Consider the following 20,984-nt stretch of genomic DNA (forward strand, 5'->3'; position numbering starts at 1 on the left):
TATGCTAAATACCTATGTATGCTATATGCCCCTTATCTATTCTTTCCGACCACCACCACCCCCATGAGATCCTTGCCTATTTCCTGAAAAAATTGAGACCTTTTGATGTGAACTACTTCTTCTCCCATTCTCTTTATTTCAAAATTCTTTGACATCATCTTTTACTCTTTCCTTCTTTACTTCAGTATTAGATAAAGAGGTGACCCTTCTCTTGCTAAGGTCAATACCTCTACATGTGTCCTTAATCCCAAACCCTCTGTTCTTCTCCAGCAGATTTCATCCTCAGTCCACCTTCCCCTTCTGTGAATCTTCTATCTTTTCCTATCAACTGGTTCCTTCTTTGCTGCTTTTAAACACACCCAAGCTCCCCTCTTCCATCCTTATTGAAAAAAAACCTTCATAAGATCCGCCATCCCCTCAGCCTTCATCTCTTCTCCCTTAACAACCAAACTTTTTGAATAAATTGTATATACTCACTGCTTCCACTTTCTCTCTCATTCACTCCTTAACCCTTTGTAATCCAATCTGCAGACCTCATCATTCAACTGAAATCATTCTCTCCAAAGTTACCAATGACCTCTCAACTGACAATTCTATTGGGTTTTTTTTTGGTCCTCATCCTTCTCCACTCCTGTGAGCTCCTTCTCCCATTGGTGGGTTATTTCCAGAAACTTCATTTTGGGGAAGAACCCAGAACAGCCACCCTGCCCCTGTACAGTATGTTTTTCCTCCCCACCCTTTTCAGCTCTATTTTATGTATTATCTTCCCTCAAAATATAATCTCCCTGAGGGCAAGGACTGTCCTTTTTTCCTTGTATTTGTATCCCTAGCACTTAGTACAGTGGCAGCCAGCTGGTAAGTGCTTAGTAAATATATTTTTTGACTGACTTCTTAATGGATCTGCTACATTTGATATTGTTAACTACCTTCTCTTCCTTGATACTCTCTTCTGAGTTCTGATGCTACTCTCTGCTGATTTGCCTCCTTATTTTTCTTACTTCTTCTTCAGCTCCTTTGCTGGGTCATCATTTTTGTCATGCACCCTAATTGTGGTTATTCCTTCATCTTCTTAATCTATCAGGAAACTTGCTCTGCTAAGCCTCAGCCTTGGGTTTACTTTATGTCATCCACTGCCTCCGCTCTGATTCACACTGTGCTAAACAAAGCTGGATGAAACCATAAAACTGTGCTAAGTCCACTGCACATGTATGTTATGTAATCTCAACAGGAGCCTCACAGCTAGGCAATTCTTTTACATTTCCCTATTTGACTCACTATTCCAAAGATCACAGGGACTTTTCTCAGCCTTTTCATCCTTCTAAAACCTCCCATGGCTTCCCGCCAACCACCCTCTTTGCTAAAAACTTTTCCTCATCTTTCACTGAAAAAAATGAGGTCATTCATAGAGAGCTCCTTCTTCTCCTGTCCTCTTCTTACCTTAACCTAATGCTGTCTGCCACTGTCAGCTTCTTCACTCCTGCATAGAATAATGAGGTGGTCCTTTTCCTTGCCAAGGCAAACCCTTCTACATGCATGTGATCCTATTCCATCTTGTCTCCTCCAACAGATTGTCCCTTGTTTCATCACCTCTATCTCACTTTCATTTTCATTATTGATTTTCACATTAATTTCTTCATGTGTACTAGCTGCCTCCCTACTGCTTACAAGCATACTTATGTCTATCCCATCCTCAGAAACCCCCACTTGATCCATCCATCCTTTCTAGCTGTCACCCTATACTTCTCCACCCCTTTGTGCTTAAACTCCTTGAGAAGGCTTCAGTAGGTGCCCCCATTTCCTTTCCCCTCATTCTCTTCTGAACTCTTTGGTGATATGGCTTCTGATCTCATTATTCAACTGGAATAGCTCTTCCAGAGTTATCAGTCATCTCTTAATTGTCATATTTAGTGGCCTCTTCTCAGTTCTCATATGCAGCCCTCTCTGCAGCCTTTGACATTGTTGGTCTTAAACTCAGCATGTCCAAAACTGAACTTTTTTTTTAAACCTTGGTCTCATTGGTAGGATTAGAAGCAATGGGTGGAAATTGCAAGGAGCTGATTCCAGCTTCTCTTAAGGATGAGTTTCCATCTCCATCATTGGAGGGAGCTCTTGAATTAATAAAATCACAGATCCATTTGAGTATTTGAAAGTATTTCCTGTTAGAATGGAAGTTCTTTGAGAACTGGGACTGTTTTCATTTTGAGCTTTTTGTCACTATCACCTAGCATAGTGTCTGGCACATAGAGCCAACTTAATAAATACTTGTTGATTTATTGATGAGGCAGGTCAATAGTTTTGAGTTGTCACATTAGAAATCATGACAGGTAGCAACAACCATGCTTAAGAGAGATGTTTGTGATAGCCATAAAAAGTATTGCTTGATAATCACTAAAACATGAAAGGTAATTGGTTCTTTGATAGACTAATCATTGAGACATCTGGCTAGTTCATTAAGATGGATAGGCATTCAGAAAATATATGTGAAGTATTTATAGTATATAGGGAGAATGCGTAATCATTTCAAACACAAATAATTTCATCAAAATCATTTAGAATGTTTGAAATTCTGAAATGTGAAAAGGAAATGGGCTCTACAAAATGTAAATCTGATGATTTAGGAGAATCGTTCTAAAATTTTGTAGCAACTTTAAAATAATTATTTAGTGTCTTTATTAAGCAATATAGCTACAGCTAAATCCCATTATCATATATGTTTATTACTACACAAATAATCTGGATATTCTTCAGGTCAAATCATACCCCAGGAAGCTTGAAAACTACAGACCTGCAATAAAAGTCTAATATAATTTAACCTATAAAGAATTCATCTTTTTTCTTAATTCTAACATTATAGAGGCATTTCACTGTGTTTATAAAATTTTATCCTCTTCTTTCTTTGATCTTGGAATACAACATGTACATTTATGCAAGGCTTATTATAGTTCACCTTTTATCTCTTTTCATAAAGATAATCTCAAGTTCTCAGCTATATCAGCTAGGAGGATGAGAGAGAACATATGCTTCTCCATATGCCCAACACAAACTCCTCAATGCATTTATTGCTGTTAGCTTAATTATTGAGGAATGTTTATAATATATTACTTTTCCCCTGAATGAGTCACACCACTGTACTTTTTAAAATTCGTGCTAGCCTCATAGAGCCAAAAGCCGGTATGCATTACAACAAATGATTTCCCATCTGGTCAGTGATAAGATCTTTTTTCCTAACCAGGTATTTAAATACAATACTATGAAAAATTACATTAAAACTATCTTCATCATTTTGCATCTGTGTGGCTAACCAAAAATGTTTACTTAATGAACAGGAGAAAGAGAGACATATGTAATAGGTATTTGGTTGACTTGGCCTCAGTTTATAACCAGACTTCTTATGTCTCATTCATTAAATGTAGTATCCCACTTAATCAGTCCAACAGGAAATATTTCTTACTACCTATTCTGTGCCTATTATTATCCCCAGTCATCATTGTAATGACATTTATATAGTGCATTAAAGTTTACAATGTTTTTTCCTTACAACAACCCTGTATATTAGGTAGTGTGAATATTATTATCTTCATTTTACACAGGGGTAAACTGAGACTTAAAGATGTCTGGAGACTTGCTAGAGTCATACAACTAATAATTGTTGGAGTTAGAATTTTAATCCAGACCTCTCCTAGTTCCAAATCCAGTGGTCTTTCCACAAGTCCACAAATCACACATCTTTAATGTTATGTTTCTGGTTTTCATGTTCAAAAATGATGCTACAGACAGTGTGACAAGGATGGAAAAGAGAAAAGTTGGAATGAGTGAATGAATTTTAAAAAGCATGTATTAAGATTTTACTTATGCTAAGCTTTGGTCATACAAAGAGAAAAAGCTAGACAGTCCCTGTTTTCAAAAAGCTCACTCTTTTTACTGGAAGAGACAACATGTAAAGAAAGCTCAGCTACAGGGTAGATGGAAAGGCAATGAGAAAAGCCTGGAAGTCCCAAGAGTCTAGAAGTAGAGTAAATAGCAAAGTCCTAAAATCCTTAGGTTACTTAAGTCATTAAGATGGGAATGCTAGGGGACTGCAGAATGTAAAGGCAGAGAAAATGAGAAAACCTGGTGGCCCTCCCTCTCACTAAAAAAAGTGGAGTCATTGACTTCCATTTTATTCAAATCCTGTCAAGTAGCCCAGGCAAGGGCTTGCTTACTCCAGTGGTAGCATTCTTCCTGCGTTGATATCTTGGAAGGGAGAGGGGAGAGTGACCCCAGTTGTGTCAGCTCTTCCTACTCTCTGGCTGTCCAGGGCAGGTTCTGGGACCAAGCCGGAAGAGAAGGGAATGGAGGAAAGAATGGGAGGTGGGTGGACTTCAGTGAGGGTCAGTATGGGAATAATATTCCTTTCCATTCTATGAGTGTGTAAGATATCTTTTTATATACACATATACACGTATGTATGTATATATACACAGATATGCATATACATAGATATATATTTTCCATCTTTAAACCTATATATGGAGGGAATAAGAAGCTACTGTTGTTTAAAACCAACTCATCCTGTTTGCTCCATGTTAATTGCTTTTTGTCTGTTGAGTATAGTAACTCATACCATGAACCAGTATCAAGGATCACAAGGGCAGCCTCCCAGGGTTTGGGATAGGACTGTTTTGAGCGTTGAAGATTTTCTCCATTTTTTATCTTCCCCCGATGTTTCACTCTGGGTTTGGGATAATCTACAAGTTCAAAACCCTTAGGGTGATATAGAAATCTATCCTGCCTTACAGGAAAATAGAAGGGGAAGAGGATAAGAGAAGGTAGGGGAGATAGAAGGGAGGGCAGATTAGGGTAAGGGGTATTCAGAATGCACCCCATCTTGGGGTGGGGGGAGGGATGAGATGGGGAGAAAATTTGGAACTCAAAATCTTGTGGAAGTGAATGTTGAAAACTAAAAATAAATAAATTAACAAACAAAAAATAGTCATAGCACAGGGAAAAAATAAAAACACCCTTAGGGTTCAGGTTCAATTCTATTCAGAGGCAAAGTAGTGGAGTCCCACAAAATCTAGACCAAACTGGGAGAATTGAACTTCTTTGACTTGTCCCAGCCCTGACCTAAATACTTGGTACTATCACAGGAGACCTGAAGATCCAAAGTTGGTACAAGTCGCATTCATTCATTCATTCATTCATTCAATCATCCATTCATGAAGCAGTAGTAAATGATACTATGTTAAGGGACTGAAGAACTTTCCTAGGTGTGGGTTTGTATGATTAGGACAAGCATAATAGGCTGCAAAATACACCAAACTCACTTCAGAAAGAAATAAAAAGTGATAGATTTGGGAGTACTTAGGGTAAGGTTACTTTCCCCCCAAACTTATCTACCTTCAGTGTACAAGTCAAACAAATCATGAACAAATCCAGCAAACATTTATTAAGTATCTGTTATGTGCAGAAAACTGCCTTTGGTGAGATGGGAAGAAGGGGGTGAAGGCTTGGAGAGGAGGAGGAGAGGCAGAAAATAAAACATTTATTGTCCTTGAGAAGCTTAAAATCTAGTAGCTGGAAATGACAGATACACAAATAGTTATAATACATAACAGAACCTGATAAGTGAGAGTTATACAAATAGAGTATTAATAGGAGGTCTGAGAAAGGAAAAATGTTAATACTTCAAGGACTTGTGATTTCATTGATGGAAATGTTCCTTCCACTAAAGGGGATAGCAACCCTTCCATTCCATAAGAGATGATCTTTGAGAGTTGTAGCTGAAAGATTCATTATATTACAGTCCTATCTGACAATGAGACTCTGAATTTAGCTAAGCTGGTCTTGGCCAAAAGAAACACAGGGCATCCCAAAATAATTAAAGTTATTAAGGCTTAACACTGCACCGAGTCTTTTGGGATACCTGTATAGTCTGTAACTTGGTTCACATTCCAAGCTTTTCCAGGTGGGCAGAACCTGCCAGGCCTTACATTCTACTGTCATTCTGTTAAAGGCTGGGCCTGACTCAGGCCAGTCCCCCAGTAGTTTAAGTTTGATATTGTAACAAAATGAGACCCCTATAGGTCATTCAACAGTTAACAAAAGGAAATTAATTTAGCCAAAGCAGGAGAAAGTTATTCAGAATACCTCCATCTGATTCAGCTGAGCATGCCTTACCCTTCCTGATCTTCTGGCCATACCTCTGAGAGCTCCCTCTCCTTCAATCTCCACCCACAAGCTTTTAATGGTAGCTTTGTACTCAGTGAGTCAGTCAACAGATATTAAGTACCTATTATGTAGCTGGACAAATATGAGCCTTTAGTCCCCTGAGTCAACCAATTCCCCAGGCTCTTGTCAATACCTTTCAAGGAAAAATTAACCTCACCTTCATGGGGGGAGGGAATGTATGTGTTAAAATTTTGCTCCTACCCAGGAGCCTTTGAGACTCCCCTTCTTTACCCCTAACTAAACAATACTGGGAGGGGTGTGAAAGAAATGTAAAACATCCCCACCTTTCTCCTAGAAACTTTACATGATTGTCCCAGCTGAAAGAGACCAAAAATTCATTTTCAAATTGCTCATTGTGCTTTCTCTAGATTTCTCTTTGTACTTGGCACCTTCTGCCTTAGGTGATAGTTATTTCTAGAATGACTGTCATCCTTCCAATTAAGTTGTAAGCTCCTTTGCATTCCCAGAACTTAGAATAGTGTCTTGTACATAGTAAGTGCTTAATAAATGTGCACTGATTTTAACTTGTTAGAGATAGGACTGGTGTGGGGTCTTGATGATATTTCTATAATTGAAATTTATATAACTCTAATGTTTTCAAAGCTCATTTCACCCATTATTTCATCCCTCCTGGGCTGAATTCCTCTGTAGCATTTCAGGCCAGGAAATCTTACCTATCCTTCCCCTAAATCCTTTGAAATCTGCTCTTTCTAACTCTAAAGTGCCTGTCAGACTATGCATGGCTTTCCCCAGTTATCACAGACTCTAGAGGAGTGTGATCACTTCCCCAGCATTTCTATCATTTCCACTCCAACCAACAGTTTCTACCTGAGAATCAGATCCAGATTATAATTTTCTCCTTTTCCCTCCGTTGGTTCCTCTATTTTTTGAAGGATGTAATGACCAGTAAGGCAAGTTATGAAATTATTAGTGGCTCTATTTGATAGGGAGAAAGAACTGTAGCAGATATCTAGATAATCAAAGACCTTCCATCACTACAATACCATTCCCGTGGGCCAGACTTGGGATTTGTTTTCTGAACTCAATGTCTATTTCTTTTCTTTGTCTAAGCCAGAGGTTCCCAAACTTATTTGGCCTACTGACCCCTTAAAAAAAAAATTACTGTGTCTCTGTGGTAGAAATCTACTTTCTTTAGCCCTTTAAGTTTTTTTTATTTGTGTCATTTCAAAAAAGTACAAAATACTTGTTTTTTAAAATGATTCATCCTAAATTTAGTAATTTATTGTAAATTTGTGGGATTTTTTCCTCCATTGAATTTTTTTTTTTTTTTTAGGCAATTGGGGTTAAGTGACTTGCCCAGGGTCACACAGCTAGTGTGAAGTGTTTGGTCTGAGGCTGGATTTGAACTCAGGTCCTCCTGACTTCAGGGCCGGTGCTGTATCCACTGAGCCACCTAGCTGCCCCCTGCATTGAAATTTTGATGATGCATCATCTAACTATATAGTATTAAATTGTAAGCACGTCATTACATGCACATATTCCTGTATATGCACTCTGGACTTCCCTACAATGTGCAACACGCTCACCTTCCAACACTTGCTTGTTGTTAAGACCTTTTGGTAGACTTGATCACTGATTGTTTATAATTTGCATTTTGTGTGTTTATTTAGAAAATAATGTCATCACTACCACTTTAACTCTATTACACAACAGATGAAACATGTAGGAACAGTTTCTCAAATTTTTCTTCTCTTCTTTCCTTATGCTTCCACAGCCCCCTTATTTTTATTCAACACCCCCAATTGCACCTGAGGCTACTACTGACCCCCCATCGTTCCAGTGGCCCCCCAAGAGGCAGTATCACCCACTTTGGGAACCTACAGGTCTAAGACATCTTTAGCATGACAAAATCACTTCTCCCTTCATTGATCTTTACCATGCTTTCTCAGTCTGGCATTTGGTTTGAACCTTTTTAACATAAAATATTATCACTCCCTCTTTTTCCTATCTTTTTTTTTCTTTTAACAAAGTAGACCTATCCAGTGTCATATTCCAGGCATAGGTTTGATCTCACCTAACTTTCAGTGATAACTTTGAGATGCAATTTGCCCAAGAGCTCCAATTCATTTTGCTTATTGCTGATACTTTGTACATTTCTATATAGACATTTGAGGCTACAGATTTTATTATTAGCCTCTTCCTTGGATTTTGTATTCTGTGAACTGAATCTTGAATTGCCTATCTGCTTTCTACATTGTAATTACTCTCTATGCAGGGGGTTGAATCATGGACTGACCCTTCTGGCAATCTGGTGAAATCTGTGGAACCCAGATCAGAATAATGTTTTAAAATGAATAAAATATCAGATTGCTAGCTGTCTGGGGTGGGGAAGGGAAGGGGAGAAAAATTTAAAACTCACAAGTTTATGGAAGTGATTGTTGATAATTTAAAATAAATTGATTTTAAAAAATGAATAAAATAAAGTATGCAAAATAAGTTACAAAGAAAACCAATTATATTGAAATAACAGCAATTTTTTTTTAAAGTTTATGGATTCTAGATTAAAAAATATTGCTCTGTAGTATTTAACTTAGTTGCAATACTGTTCAGTCAATAAACATCTATTAAGCACCTACTATGTACCAGGCACTGTGTTAAGCTCTGAAGATATTAAAAAAGGTAAGACAGTCCTCATTCTCAGGGAGCTTACAGTCTAATGGAGGAGACAACATGCAAACATTTATATACAGTCAAGCTATATACAGAATAAATTGTAAATAAACTGAGGGAGGGCACTAGAATAAAGGAAGATCAGCACAGGTTTCCTATAGTAGGTGGGATTTTAGATGGGACTTGGAAGAAGTCAAGTAAACCAGAAGATAGAGATTAGGAGGGAGAACATTCCAGGCATGAAGGACAGCTAATGAAAATATCTAGAATAAGGAGATGGAATGTCTTGTTTAAGGAACGTCAAGGGTCCCAGTACAAGCTGGGGAGGGGCCATGTAAGACAATTGAAAAGGGTGGGAAGGAGGTTCTGAAGAGCTTTGAAGGACAGAGGATTTTGTATTTGATCCTGCAGATGATAGGAAGCCTTGTGGGGTTTATTAAGTGCAGGGATGTGGGGGAATAGGGGTAGGATGAGATGGTCTGACTTGTGCTTTAGGAAGATCACCTTGACAGCCAAGTGGAGGCTGGACTGGAGTGGGAAAGACTTGTGACAGGGAGAGCAATGGCCAGGCTATTGCAGTAGTCCAGGTGTGAAGTGATAAGGGCCTGTACCAGGGTGGCATCTGTGTCAGAGGAGAGAAGTAGACATATTTGAGAAATGTTACGAAGGTAAAATCGACAGTCCTTGGCAACACATTGGATATGAAGGGGTTAAGGGGGGGGATCCAGGATGACACTAGATTGTGAATTATGTTGAATAATTTGGATTTTGGTCTGGACCTTTGATTTCATTTACATAGTCAACTCTGAATGAGAATTTTCTTTGCCAAGGCAGATCTGTACCTGCTTGGCAACTTACCATATTATAGGGTTGCCTTGAGAGCTCAGAGATTTGAACAGAATCACACAGCCCACATGTCTGACAGGCAGGACTCAAACCGAGGTCTTCTTGACTTGAGGCTAGCTCTCTGTCTGCTATGCCATGCTGTGGCTTATTATCGTTGAATAAAACTTCACCCCTTAACATATATAATTAAAAATGAAGTTTAACTTAACGTTATTTCTAAGATCCCCAATCTCTATAGCTCCAGTGCCCACCACAGTGAATATAAAAAATACTTAATATGTGGTTGTTAGATTTGACTAGTTTTACTCACCTACCTCCTGCTTAACACTAGCAAATTATAAAATGATAGTGTTACAGGACATAATTACTGTTACTGGTTGTCACCAATGAGAGAGGCAGCATAATATATTGGATAGAGGCCTGACATAGGTTCAAATCCCATCTCTGACCCTAACTGGCTATGTGATACCTTGGGAAGGTCACATAACCTTTCAAATCTCCAGGCAATTTTCTGAGATTATAAATTGCAGGACAGTTGATCAGCATTAGTAGAGAGAGCTTCTTCATCTAGAATGTGTGTGTATATTCTGTACCAATGAAATCACAAGTTTTGACTAAAAAAAATTAACCTTGGCAGTGGTTCTGAACCTATTAATCATAGGAATAGATCTGGAACTAACCTTAGAAGTTTTCAGGTCCAAGCCCCTTGTTTTACAAATAAGAAAACTGAGGTCCAAAGAGATTGCGCCTTGCCCAAGGTCACAAAGGTTACTGAACTCAATATGAGCAATGACTTCAAGTTCCATGTTCCTCTCCTGCCTTCTGTTCATTTATCTATCATTAAGCTGATCCAGGAAGGCAGAGGGATGAGTGTTGGCAATGGTTACAGTATTGAATGTATAGTTAGTGTCATGATCCTATGTAATGAAGCTTTACATGGGCAACAGTTAGAAATTTCCTGTCCCATAGTAGGCATTTAATAAATGCTTGTTGATTTGACAGAAATAAGTTTATTTTATTTTGTGTGTTCATCAATATTGATATACACTAAAATATCTGAAGCCAAAATAAATACAGGCTGAATGATGAAAGAAGCAATCATATACTAATTTAATATATTCATGCACACAAAACGTTTTTGCCTCATAAAACAAGAATTTAAATTGTTCGTTGAGTTATCAGTGAGGTTACTTTGTATCAGTTATAAATTTGGCAGACCACCAAATGTTAGTTTGCTTTTAGCTAGTTGAGATTAAATGTAATTCCTTCTCTGAGAAACCTGAAAGTAAGCAAGCATGAAAGCATTTTCAGAGTAATCTCGAAGGAATTGACATTTAAGGAGTTAGTATTATAGCTGCATTTGAAGATATTAATTTCATAGATAAATTAACTACATTATTCCTTCTTTATCTTGCATTTTGAAAGGACTCCATCAGCTGGAGAAATGGCAGTCCAGGGTCGATTGAAACTGCTCTTATCCCAACCCTGTTGTAATTGGAACTTGCTTTTGGAAACCCTCCTGCATGATGATTGTCTGATACTAAAAATCTTGTTGAGGAGCGAGTTTAGTGTTGGTAAGTATGTACTGGCAAAAAGCATTTAAGAAACCACAGAGAAGCTGCCTGAGTGGAACTCCATTTTAATTTTTTTTTTTTTTACCATTTGTATGTTGAAAGAGGAAGGCAAGCCATTGCATGTATCCACAGTGATCCAGTTAGCAGTAGGAGAAATATTTAATAGGAAGGAGAAAGAGCTTTTTATTAACCTTGCTTGAAAGAATTTTTTCAGATAAACTGAAATGCAGTAGTAAGAATTTGGCACCAAGATCAAATTACAAATATCCTTTGACTTTTTTTTCTCACTCCAAAGGCCATGTAGTAATAATTTACATTCCATCAACTATAAGTACTTTGGAAAGTAGGTCCATGTCTTTGACATGTATAGTCACTGCTTAGTAAAATGGCATAGCACTTTTTAAAATTAAGGAATAGAAATAGGATGTTCATGTTATATAAACAAGAAATAGATTATACAGACCAAGAGCAAGGGAGGATCTTAGAGGCCATCGAGTTCAAACCCCTCCCTTTACAGATGAGGAAACTGAGTCCAAGGTGACCTGCCCAAGGTCACACAGTTAATAAGAATCACATGTGGATTTGGACCCAGAGCCACTGACTCCATGGTCATTGTTCTTTCCACTATAATCACACTGGCCCCCTTAAGAATAAAAATAATAGTTTTGAGTAACAAGTAGATCTATTTAGTCACTGTTTGTACAAAGTACAAATTTCAAAGGGCAATATATAATTTTAAATATCAATTACAAATATTAGTCATCCATAAATATTTATTAAGGATTTATAGGGCACCCATGCACCATCTGGTGTCACTGACTTTTAAAAAACTCAAGTGTTTTCTGGTAACTATGTCCCTGAGGTCACATTAGCCTTCAAAGTTTCTTTTATTTGGCATCAAAGAAAAAAAAAATTGTGCCAGTTTCCAAATTGCCTAACATGTGGCCTCTTGCTGTCTCCAGTATTTGTGCGGACCATGACATTCTTTTCTTTTCTCATTGCCCTTGCAATGGCACCTTGTGTGTTACACAGAACAAAATTAAAATTGTTGCCAAAATGTAGTATTGCAAAATGGAGACTAGCTCGCGAACAGTAGCCTTAATATGTGAGAGGCTCTGCAGCTCCATTTTGGACCTTTCCACATAGCCTCATAAATTAGCATGTCTGCCCATGCCAAGAGCCTACAACAGATCATGAAAAAAAAATCTAGAGAAAAGTAGATTACACGATTATTCCAAATTAATAATGGCTGTGAAAGTACTTAAGCCTAGCATCATAGGCTGGAAGATGGTAGAATTTAGAACTAAGAAACACATCACGAGTCACCTAGTCTAACCTCTTCATTTTCCAGATGAGAAAACCAAAGCCCAGAGAAATGATTCGCCTCTGGTCACACAAAGAGCAAGCAACAGAGCTGAGATCTGAATCCAGGTCTTCTGACTGCCGGTCCAGGGCTCTTTCCATTCTTTCAGTTTGAGCTCTCGTCTTGTGTTGCTACTCATAACGATGATGCTAGTGGTGATGATGATATCACTGTTAGGAAGCTTTGGTACCAAAATGGTGTTGGTCCTTATTTATCTCAAGTTATTAGGAGGAGCAGTAGAATTCACATAGGAATGTCCTTGTTATAGCTTCTTCCAACCAACTATAAGGGGCAGGGGGTGTGAATTAAGGCTACTTACCCTACCAGATAAAGTAACCAACAAGAAGCTACAAGGCCCCCTTCAGAAGGGAATTCCATGCAGCATATGTTCTGGAGCTGCTCCCCAATCCCTGGGTCTCCAGAGCATAGCAGCTACTTTTCCTATCAGGGTTTGGCGCCTTTTTCAGTTTTGTCCACCCTAACAATCTATATGTGAGACACCATGATAAGGGCCATGTGTACAAGTACCACAAATGAAACAATTCCTACTTGCAATGAGCTTACATTCTAATGGGTGCAGACATATAAAAATATATGCAGCATAAATATAAAGTGAATGAATACAGATATATATAAAATAACTGTATATAAGGTAGATTGGGAAGGAAGGTACTCGCCGTTGGGGGTGGTGGGTCAGGAAAGGTTTCATTAAGATAGTGCTGAGCTGTATATTGAAGGAAGAAAGGGACTTTCTGAACCAGAAAGAAAGAAAGGAGTGCAGGAGACAGAGTATGGCTTGGGAGCAACTGAGGGAAAATTGGCCATGGCTACACAGACCCCATTGGCCTGCTCAGCTAATTCAATCTCTCTCCAAGTGGAGGATGCTAGAGATTTGCTTGAGAGGCATTCAGAAAGGCTCTTTCCTCTCCATTTGACTCTGGAAGTGTTCACAGGAATATACAAGTTGAAATGCAGGCTGGATTTTGCAGCCAGCACAGCATATATGCCAATCATGCTACATCTAGACATGAATTTGGTTGGGCTGATGCTATATAGGAACTGAGCTAAGTTTTGAGGCTATTCCCACAGAAGCCATGACCATGGAGAGGGGAAAGCATGCCCTGGACCTATTGGGGAAAAATGCTTGTTCTTGCTATATTTATGAAGTAAATATTCCTTTTTAAATGCTAGTCAATATTAAATGGAATGGGGATGCTATTTACTAGCCCCCAAATATGGAGGGAACACAGCCAATAAGGGCATAAATCTCTTAGATTTTCTTCTTAGAAGGATATCTTAGAATGTGAGGAGTAAGGGGGAGGTGTGGTGTAACCTGCCTAGCCCTGATCAGCAGTACAGGAGTCATGTGATCAGCTATAACTCTCTCCTGACTACCAAGAATTCACTTGTCCATTCCTGAATCAGATTGACTTGAGAGATTCACTGTCTCCCTCCCATGTATTTGTGAAAATGTTGAACCAGCATTTTTATTTGTAAAGATTAGAGACTCGGACCATATAATGCCTTGTAGATCAGCTGCCTGCAGGAAGAGCCAAAATGGTGGAGAAGAGGCATCAACTCCCCTGAGCTCTCCCCCAGACCCTTCTGAATAACTTTAAATAATGCCATAAAACAATTCCTGGAGTGGCAGAAACCACAAAAGGACAGGGAGAAATTATTGCCTAGCCAAAGACAACTTAGAAGGTTGGTAGGAAAGGTCTGTGGCACTGGAGTGAGAGTGGAGCATGGTCCAGCTCAGGCTGCACCAGCACAGACTGAGCCCCAACAAACCCAGAGCAGACCTTGGGAACCACTGAATCAGTAGTGGCAGTGGCTGCTTACGGGGCTCTTGGCCACAGATGGTAAGGGGATTGAACTATTGATCAGAAGGAGATGACAGGTCTCTTTGCTGGCACTGGGGGCAGGACTCTGTTGTTTTGCCATACTCAGATCTGTGTCGCAGTCCTGGATGGCAGTCCCACAGCAAGGAGGAGCACTAGCACACAGGGGAGCAGGGACCCTCATTGCAGTTCCAGGGCAGAAAAGAGTGATTATGGTCACTCATAGACCAGAGCACAGGCCAGGAGAGGCATAAACACCTCTCCTTAAATCATACCACTTTGGAAGAAATGAAAATTTACAGGTCCCTGAAAGTATGTCTGAAAACAGCTGTAAAAACCACCTAAAGCTTGGGATAGTGCACCCTCCACCCTGGAAGCAGAGTCCTACTTTAACATGTTATAAGTCAAGAAATAGACTGGAAAAATGAGCAAACAACAGAAAAAAAAATTCCGACCATGGAAAGTTACTATGGTGACAAGGACGATCAAAACACACACTCAGAAGACGATAAGAAAGTCAAAGCTCCCACATCCAAAGCCTCCAAGAAAAATATGAATTGGTCTCAGGCCATGGAAGGGCTCAGAAAGGATTTTGAAAATCAAGTAAGAGAGTTAGAGCAAAAATTGGGAAGAGAAATGAGAGCAATGTAAGAAAATCATAAAAAACAAGTCAACAGCTTGGTAAAGGAGACACAAAAAAATACTGAAGAAAAAAAACACCTCAACAAACAGACTAGGCCAAATGGTAAAAGAGGTCCAAAAAGCAAATGAAGAGAATAATGCCTTAAAAGCAGAATTGGCCAAATGGAAGAAGAGGCACATTCACTGAAGGAAAAAAAAAAAAAACTTAGAAAGTAGAATAGGCCAAATGGAAAAGGAGGTACAAAAGCTCACTGAAGAAAATAATTCCTTAAAAATTAGAATGGAGCAAATGGAAGCTAATGATTTTGTGAAAAATCAAGAAACAATAAAACAAAACCAAAAGAATGAAAAATTAGAAGACAATGTGAAATATATCATTGGAAAAAACAATTGAGCTGGAAAATAGATTCCAAGAGAGATAATTTCAAAATTATTGGGCTACCTGAAAGCCACGATCAAAAAAAAGAGCCAAGACATCATCTTTCAAGAAATTATCAAGGAAAACTTTCCTGATATTCTAAAACCAGACAGTAAAAAAGAAATTGAAAGAACCAACTGATTACCTCCTGGAGATCCCAAAATAAAAGCTGCCAGGAATATTATAGCCAAATTTCAGAGCTCCCAAGTTAAGGAGGAAATAATGCAAAGCAGCCAGAAAAATTCAAATATCATGGAGCCACAGTCAGGATAACACAAGATTTATTAGCTTCTACATTAAAGTATCTGAGGGCTTGTAATATCATATTCCAGAGGAAAAAGGAGCTAGGATTACAACCAAGAATCACCTCCCCAGCAAAATTGAATAGAATCCTTTGGGGGAAAAAATAGATCCAATGAGATAGAGGACTTTAAAGCCTTTTGATGAAAAGACCAGAACTGAATACAAAATTTGACTTTCAAATACAAGATTCAAAAGAAGGATAAAAAGGTAAACAGGAAAGAGAAATCATGAGGGGCTTAATAAGGTTGTATTGTTTACATTCCTACATGAGAAGATGATATTTGTAACTCATAAAAACTTTCTCATTATTAGGGCAGTTAGCAGTAGTCTATATAGACAGAGGGCACAAGTGTGAGTTGGATATTAAGGGATGATATCTAAAAAATAAAATTAAGGGGTGAGAGAAGAATGCACTGGAAGAAAGGGAAAGATAGAATGGGGCAAATTATCTCACATAAAAGAGGCAAGAAAAAGCTTTTACAGTAAGGGGAAGATAGTGGAGGTGAGAGAGTGAATGAAACGTACGATTGGCTCGAAGAGGGAATAACATACACACTCAATTGGGTATAGAAATCTATCTTATCCTACAGGAAAGTAAGAGGAGAAGGTGATGAGAGAAGGGGGTGGTGATAGAAGGGAGGTCAGATTGGAGGAGGGGGTAGGCAAAAGCAAAACACTTTTGAGGAGGGATAGGGTGAAAGGAGAGAGAGAATAGAATAGAGGGGAGAATAGGATGGAGGGAAATACAATAGTCAATGTGAAAAAAATTTTGACGCAAGTTCCTCTGATAAAGGCCTCATTTCTCAAACATATAGATAACTGAGTAAAATTTATAAAAATAAGAGCTATTCCCCAATGATAAATGATCAAATGATAAGTTTTAAGGTGTAGTAATCAGAACTATCTATAGCTGTATGAGAAAATGCTCTGACTCACTATTGATTGGAGAGATGCAAATTAAAACAATTCTGAGGTACTACCTCATACCTATTAGATTGACTAGGTTGATTAGATTAGATAGGACAAAAAAGGAAAAGGACAAATCTTGGAGGGGTTGTGGGAAAAAACAATGCATTAATGTATCATTAATTTTGGTGGAGTTGTGAACTGATTCATCCATTCTGTAGAGCAATTTGGAACTATGCCCAAAGGGCTGTAAATCCATGCATACCCTTTGACCTAGCAATACCACTAGTAGGTCTGTATCCACAAAGAGATAAAAAAAAACAGAAAGGAAAAGGACCTATATGTGCACAAATATTTATAGCAGCTCTTTTCTGGTATTAATGAATTGGAAATTGAGAGAATGAGCATCAGTTGGGGAATGGCTGAACAAATTGTAGCATGGGGTTGTGATGGAATATTATTGTGCTGTAAGAAATGATGAGGGGATGCACTCAGAAAAACCTGGAAAGAAGCTGATGCAAAGTGACATGTACTGTGTACAGAGTAACAGCAATATTGTAATACGATTGGCTGTGAATGATTTAGCTATTCTCAGCAATGCAATATTCCAAGACAGCTCTGAAGGACTTATGATGAAAAATGCCCTAAAAAAGATCCCCTGAAAAAGCACTGATGATGTCTGAATACAGATTGAAGCATACTTTTTATACTTTATTTTTCTTGAGTTTTTTTGGCCTATGTTTTCTTTCATAACTTAACTAATATGGAAATATGTTTTGCATGACTACACATGTATAACCTATATCAAATTGCTTGCCTTTCATTGAGGAGGGTGGGGAGAAAGGAAGGGAGAGAATTTAGAACTCAAAGTTTTGAAAACAAATGTTAATTGTTTTTACATGTAATTGGGGAAAAACAAATATTAAATAAAAAAAAAGAAAATGCCTTATAATAATAATGTTGGAGGGCTTTTAGGGGATTAGTGTGGCAGATTGGCAATGTTATTAAGCTTTGTATTTATCCATGTTGCTTCACTTACATACTATAGAATAAAATTGAATCTGGGTCAGTAATGGCTAAATTTTTTCATGTAATTCTTCTATCCTAAAATCATCATTCTGGAACACATAGGAAAAATTGAGTGTGGTTCAATTTTGTGTTCCTTTAATGATAATCATAATTTTAGCATCTGCATGCATTAAAATAATTGTATACAATTTTTATTAATGTACCCTTCAACAGAAATGAGCATTCCTTCCTTGGAGATGTCATAGAACTTTTTTTTTTTACATCTCAAATATACTTAGCATATTTTATTTTGTATTATATTCATCTCTCTACCCCAAGGTGGATTATTTATATTGTATTATCATTATATCCATATCACCCCTACCAGGTTGTATGGGTGTGTAGGTGTTCAAGGAGGACTAGCACCTCTGGTGTGAGGGCTTGCCTTTTCAGCCCTTTTCAGGACTGCTTGTCCACCTTTGTACTCAACTCTCACGTGTGGCTCCAAAATGCTGTAACATGCACAGTGTCCACACCTCAGTAAACCTTCTTGGCAGATGGGCTAAACAAGGTTGAGGGTTAACCAAGGGGCTTCAAACCTTTCAGTGAGTTAGGGGGGAGTCTACCTCAAGTATGAGAAGACTTCCCCTGGTGGAATTGAGTGGATGAGAACAATCATATCAGTGGCCATGATGGCAGCTGAAGCAGGTGCTATGGAGCACTTAGAGCTTGGTCAGATATCCAAGATGCCACGGTCATCCACTGCATCCTGGGCCATCACCGATCATCTTGACTTTTGTCTTGCCACTGGACTTTGATGACTTGGAAGAGAGAGTGAGGCTGAGGACTCCGTGGATTCTGCAACACTTAACTCCAATTCATGTGAGAGTCAAGACATCACCCTGCGATGTCATTGGTCCTCTTCATAAAAGAAGGATATACAACAACCAGATTGTAAGCTCCTTCATGACAGGAATCAGACCTTATTAATGTTCGGGAGGTTGAGTATTATAGAGCTCTGATTTTGGACTTGGGAAACTTGGGTTAAAATCTTGGGCTTTCTAGTTAACTTCTTGTGTAACCTTTGAGCCTCAGTTTCCTTATCTGCAAAATGAGGATACCAGTACTGGCACTGCAGGTTTTACAGAGTTGTAAGGAAAGTGCTTTGTAAAACTTAGAGTGTTATGTAATTTTCAGTTATTATTAAATGTGAGCTTTGTGTCTTTCAGCAACTAAACCAGTGCCTTATATAGAGTAAACATTTAATAGATGTTTATTGAATTGGAATATTACAAGTGGCCTGCCATCATAGAATATCTTTTCTTAAAGCACCTCAGGACAATGTCATATATTTTATATCATTCATATACCTATGACATAAGTTGAGGGCAGGTATTGTTTTTGTATTTTGCAAATGGAAAAACTGAGGCACAAAGTGATCGGATGAATTGCCCTTGATTTTTAAAGTGTGGCATTTAAGGGAAAAAATATTTTCTGAAATGCCATTATTTTGGATTGGATTTTTGATGAAACATGAATGTTTATAGAGACATTAATAGATTGAGTCTTCTTTGAATTACTGACATATTGGGTTTCTTGGATTGTTTGAATAATTGTCTTTATTTTATTGTATATAAAAGATAAGCTAGGGTCTTTTAAACTTAGACTTTTACCTATAAATGTTTTATGCCACTTTGAGAATCACCTGCTTCATCTAAGAATTGGAGTCAGATGTAAACTCACCATCAGACTTCTGTCTGAGCAGCACAAAGTCAGCCTTGTTTGGCCCTGGACATAGCAATCACTTGGAATAGAGCTAAATTCGTGATGTTTGTATTCATATTTTGAATTCATAATTTCATAATACTTTTGACTCTCCAGGCAAGTGTAGACACTTCCCATGGAAAGCCATAGTGAAGAAATTTCTTACTGAAACAAGCTTTAACAGTATTGCATCCATATCGGAAACTATAGATTTCCTGGTTATTGAAGAGTGCAATATGGGATCAGTAGATATAGACGATGAAGCTACCGAATATATAATTAGGATAATGCGTATGAAATTGAAGTTGATGATTATTAAGATGCTTTTTTTTTCGCCTAACTCTGAATTCACTTTGAATCTGTGAATTGGCAAATACTACCTTCTGGTTCTGATCTCTAGGCTGGTTATTTCCAGAGGACCTTGTGACAGCAGTGCAGCATGGCTGACACTAGTTGGCAGTGCTGCTTTGTTACTAGGCACAGCCTTGCAACTCCACTGTTGCCGAGAAAACTAATCACTGTAACTGCTTTTACTCGACTTAATGGTCTGTCTTAAGCTTTCATCTGTCAGTGGCATCACTGTTAACTTGTCACCTAGGCTCCAAACCTGATGTCGTCTTTGACTCCTCTCTCCCTTTCCCAACATCCAGTCAGTTGCTCCATCCTGTCAATTCTACTACCAAAATCACATCTTCATTCTTTTTCCACAGACCCAGTTCAGACCCTTATTATTTTTCCTCTGGACTATTGTAATCACCTTCTAATTGGTATTATTTGCCTCCAGCCTGGACCCTCTCAAATCCATCTAGATTAATATAACTAAAGCTCAATTCTGATTCTGTCATTCCCCTCATCAGATGTCTTCAATCACTCCTTATTTTTGGAATGAAGTCCAAACTCCTTCATTGGGCATTTAGGGCCTTCTAAAATTTGACCTCAAGCTATCTTTCCAAATTTATATCCCACTGCTGTCTATGCGCCCTAAACTCCAACTAAATGAGATTGTTTGCCCTTCTTTTGCTTTGTTGATTCCATGTGCCTAAAATGTCCTTTCTCCCTAACTTATCTTTTATGATTCCTGCTACTTCAAATACCACTTCCTTCATGAAACTTTCTCTGATTGCCCCAAGAGGAAGTAATCTGTACCTGTGCTGTAGCACTTTTTACTTCTCTATATCTTTCTAGGGAAGCTAGGTGGTGCAGTGGATAGAGTGCCATGCCTGGAGTCAGGAAGACTCATCTTCATGAGTTCAAATCTGGCCTCAGACACCCCGGGCAAGTCACTTAACCCTGTTTGCCTCAGTTCTTCATCTGGAAAGTGAACAGGAGAAGGAAATGGCAAACCACTCCAGTATCTTTGCCAGGAGAACACCAAAATGGGATCATGATGAGCTAGACATGACTGAAAAACAACTGAACACCAACTCTCTCTCTGTCTGTCTCTCTGTATCTTTCTCTGTCTCTCTGTATCTTTCTCT

The 20,984-nt window shown here is 38.4% G+C and overlaps 1 protein-coding gene across 3 annotated transcripts in view; it reads left to right on the forward strand.

The window, feature by feature from the left end:
- KIAA0825 (KIAA0825 ortholog) overlaps positions 1-20,984 on the forward strand; it is a 523,337-nt gene that overhangs the window by 205,080 nt on the left and 297,273 nt on the right. For all 3 annotated transcript variants that reach the window (XM_027864280.1, XM_027864281.1, XM_027864282.1), the window contains one exon: positions 11,113-11,261. In XM_027864280.1, coding sequence (XP_027720081.1) covers positions 11,113-11,261 — 149 coding nt within the window. The remainder of the gene's footprint in view (positions 1-11,112; positions 11,262-20,984) is intronic.

The sequence above is a fragment of the Vombatus ursinus genome, unplaced genomic scaffold (assembly GCF_900497805.2).
Source record: "Vombatus ursinus unplaced genomic scaffold, bare-nosed wombat genome assembly UNPS02014774.1, whole genome shotgun sequence".
In the NCBI taxonomy this organism is placed as follows: Eukaryota; Metazoa; Chordata; class Mammalia; order Diprotodontia; family Vombatidae; genus Vombatus; species Vombatus ursinus.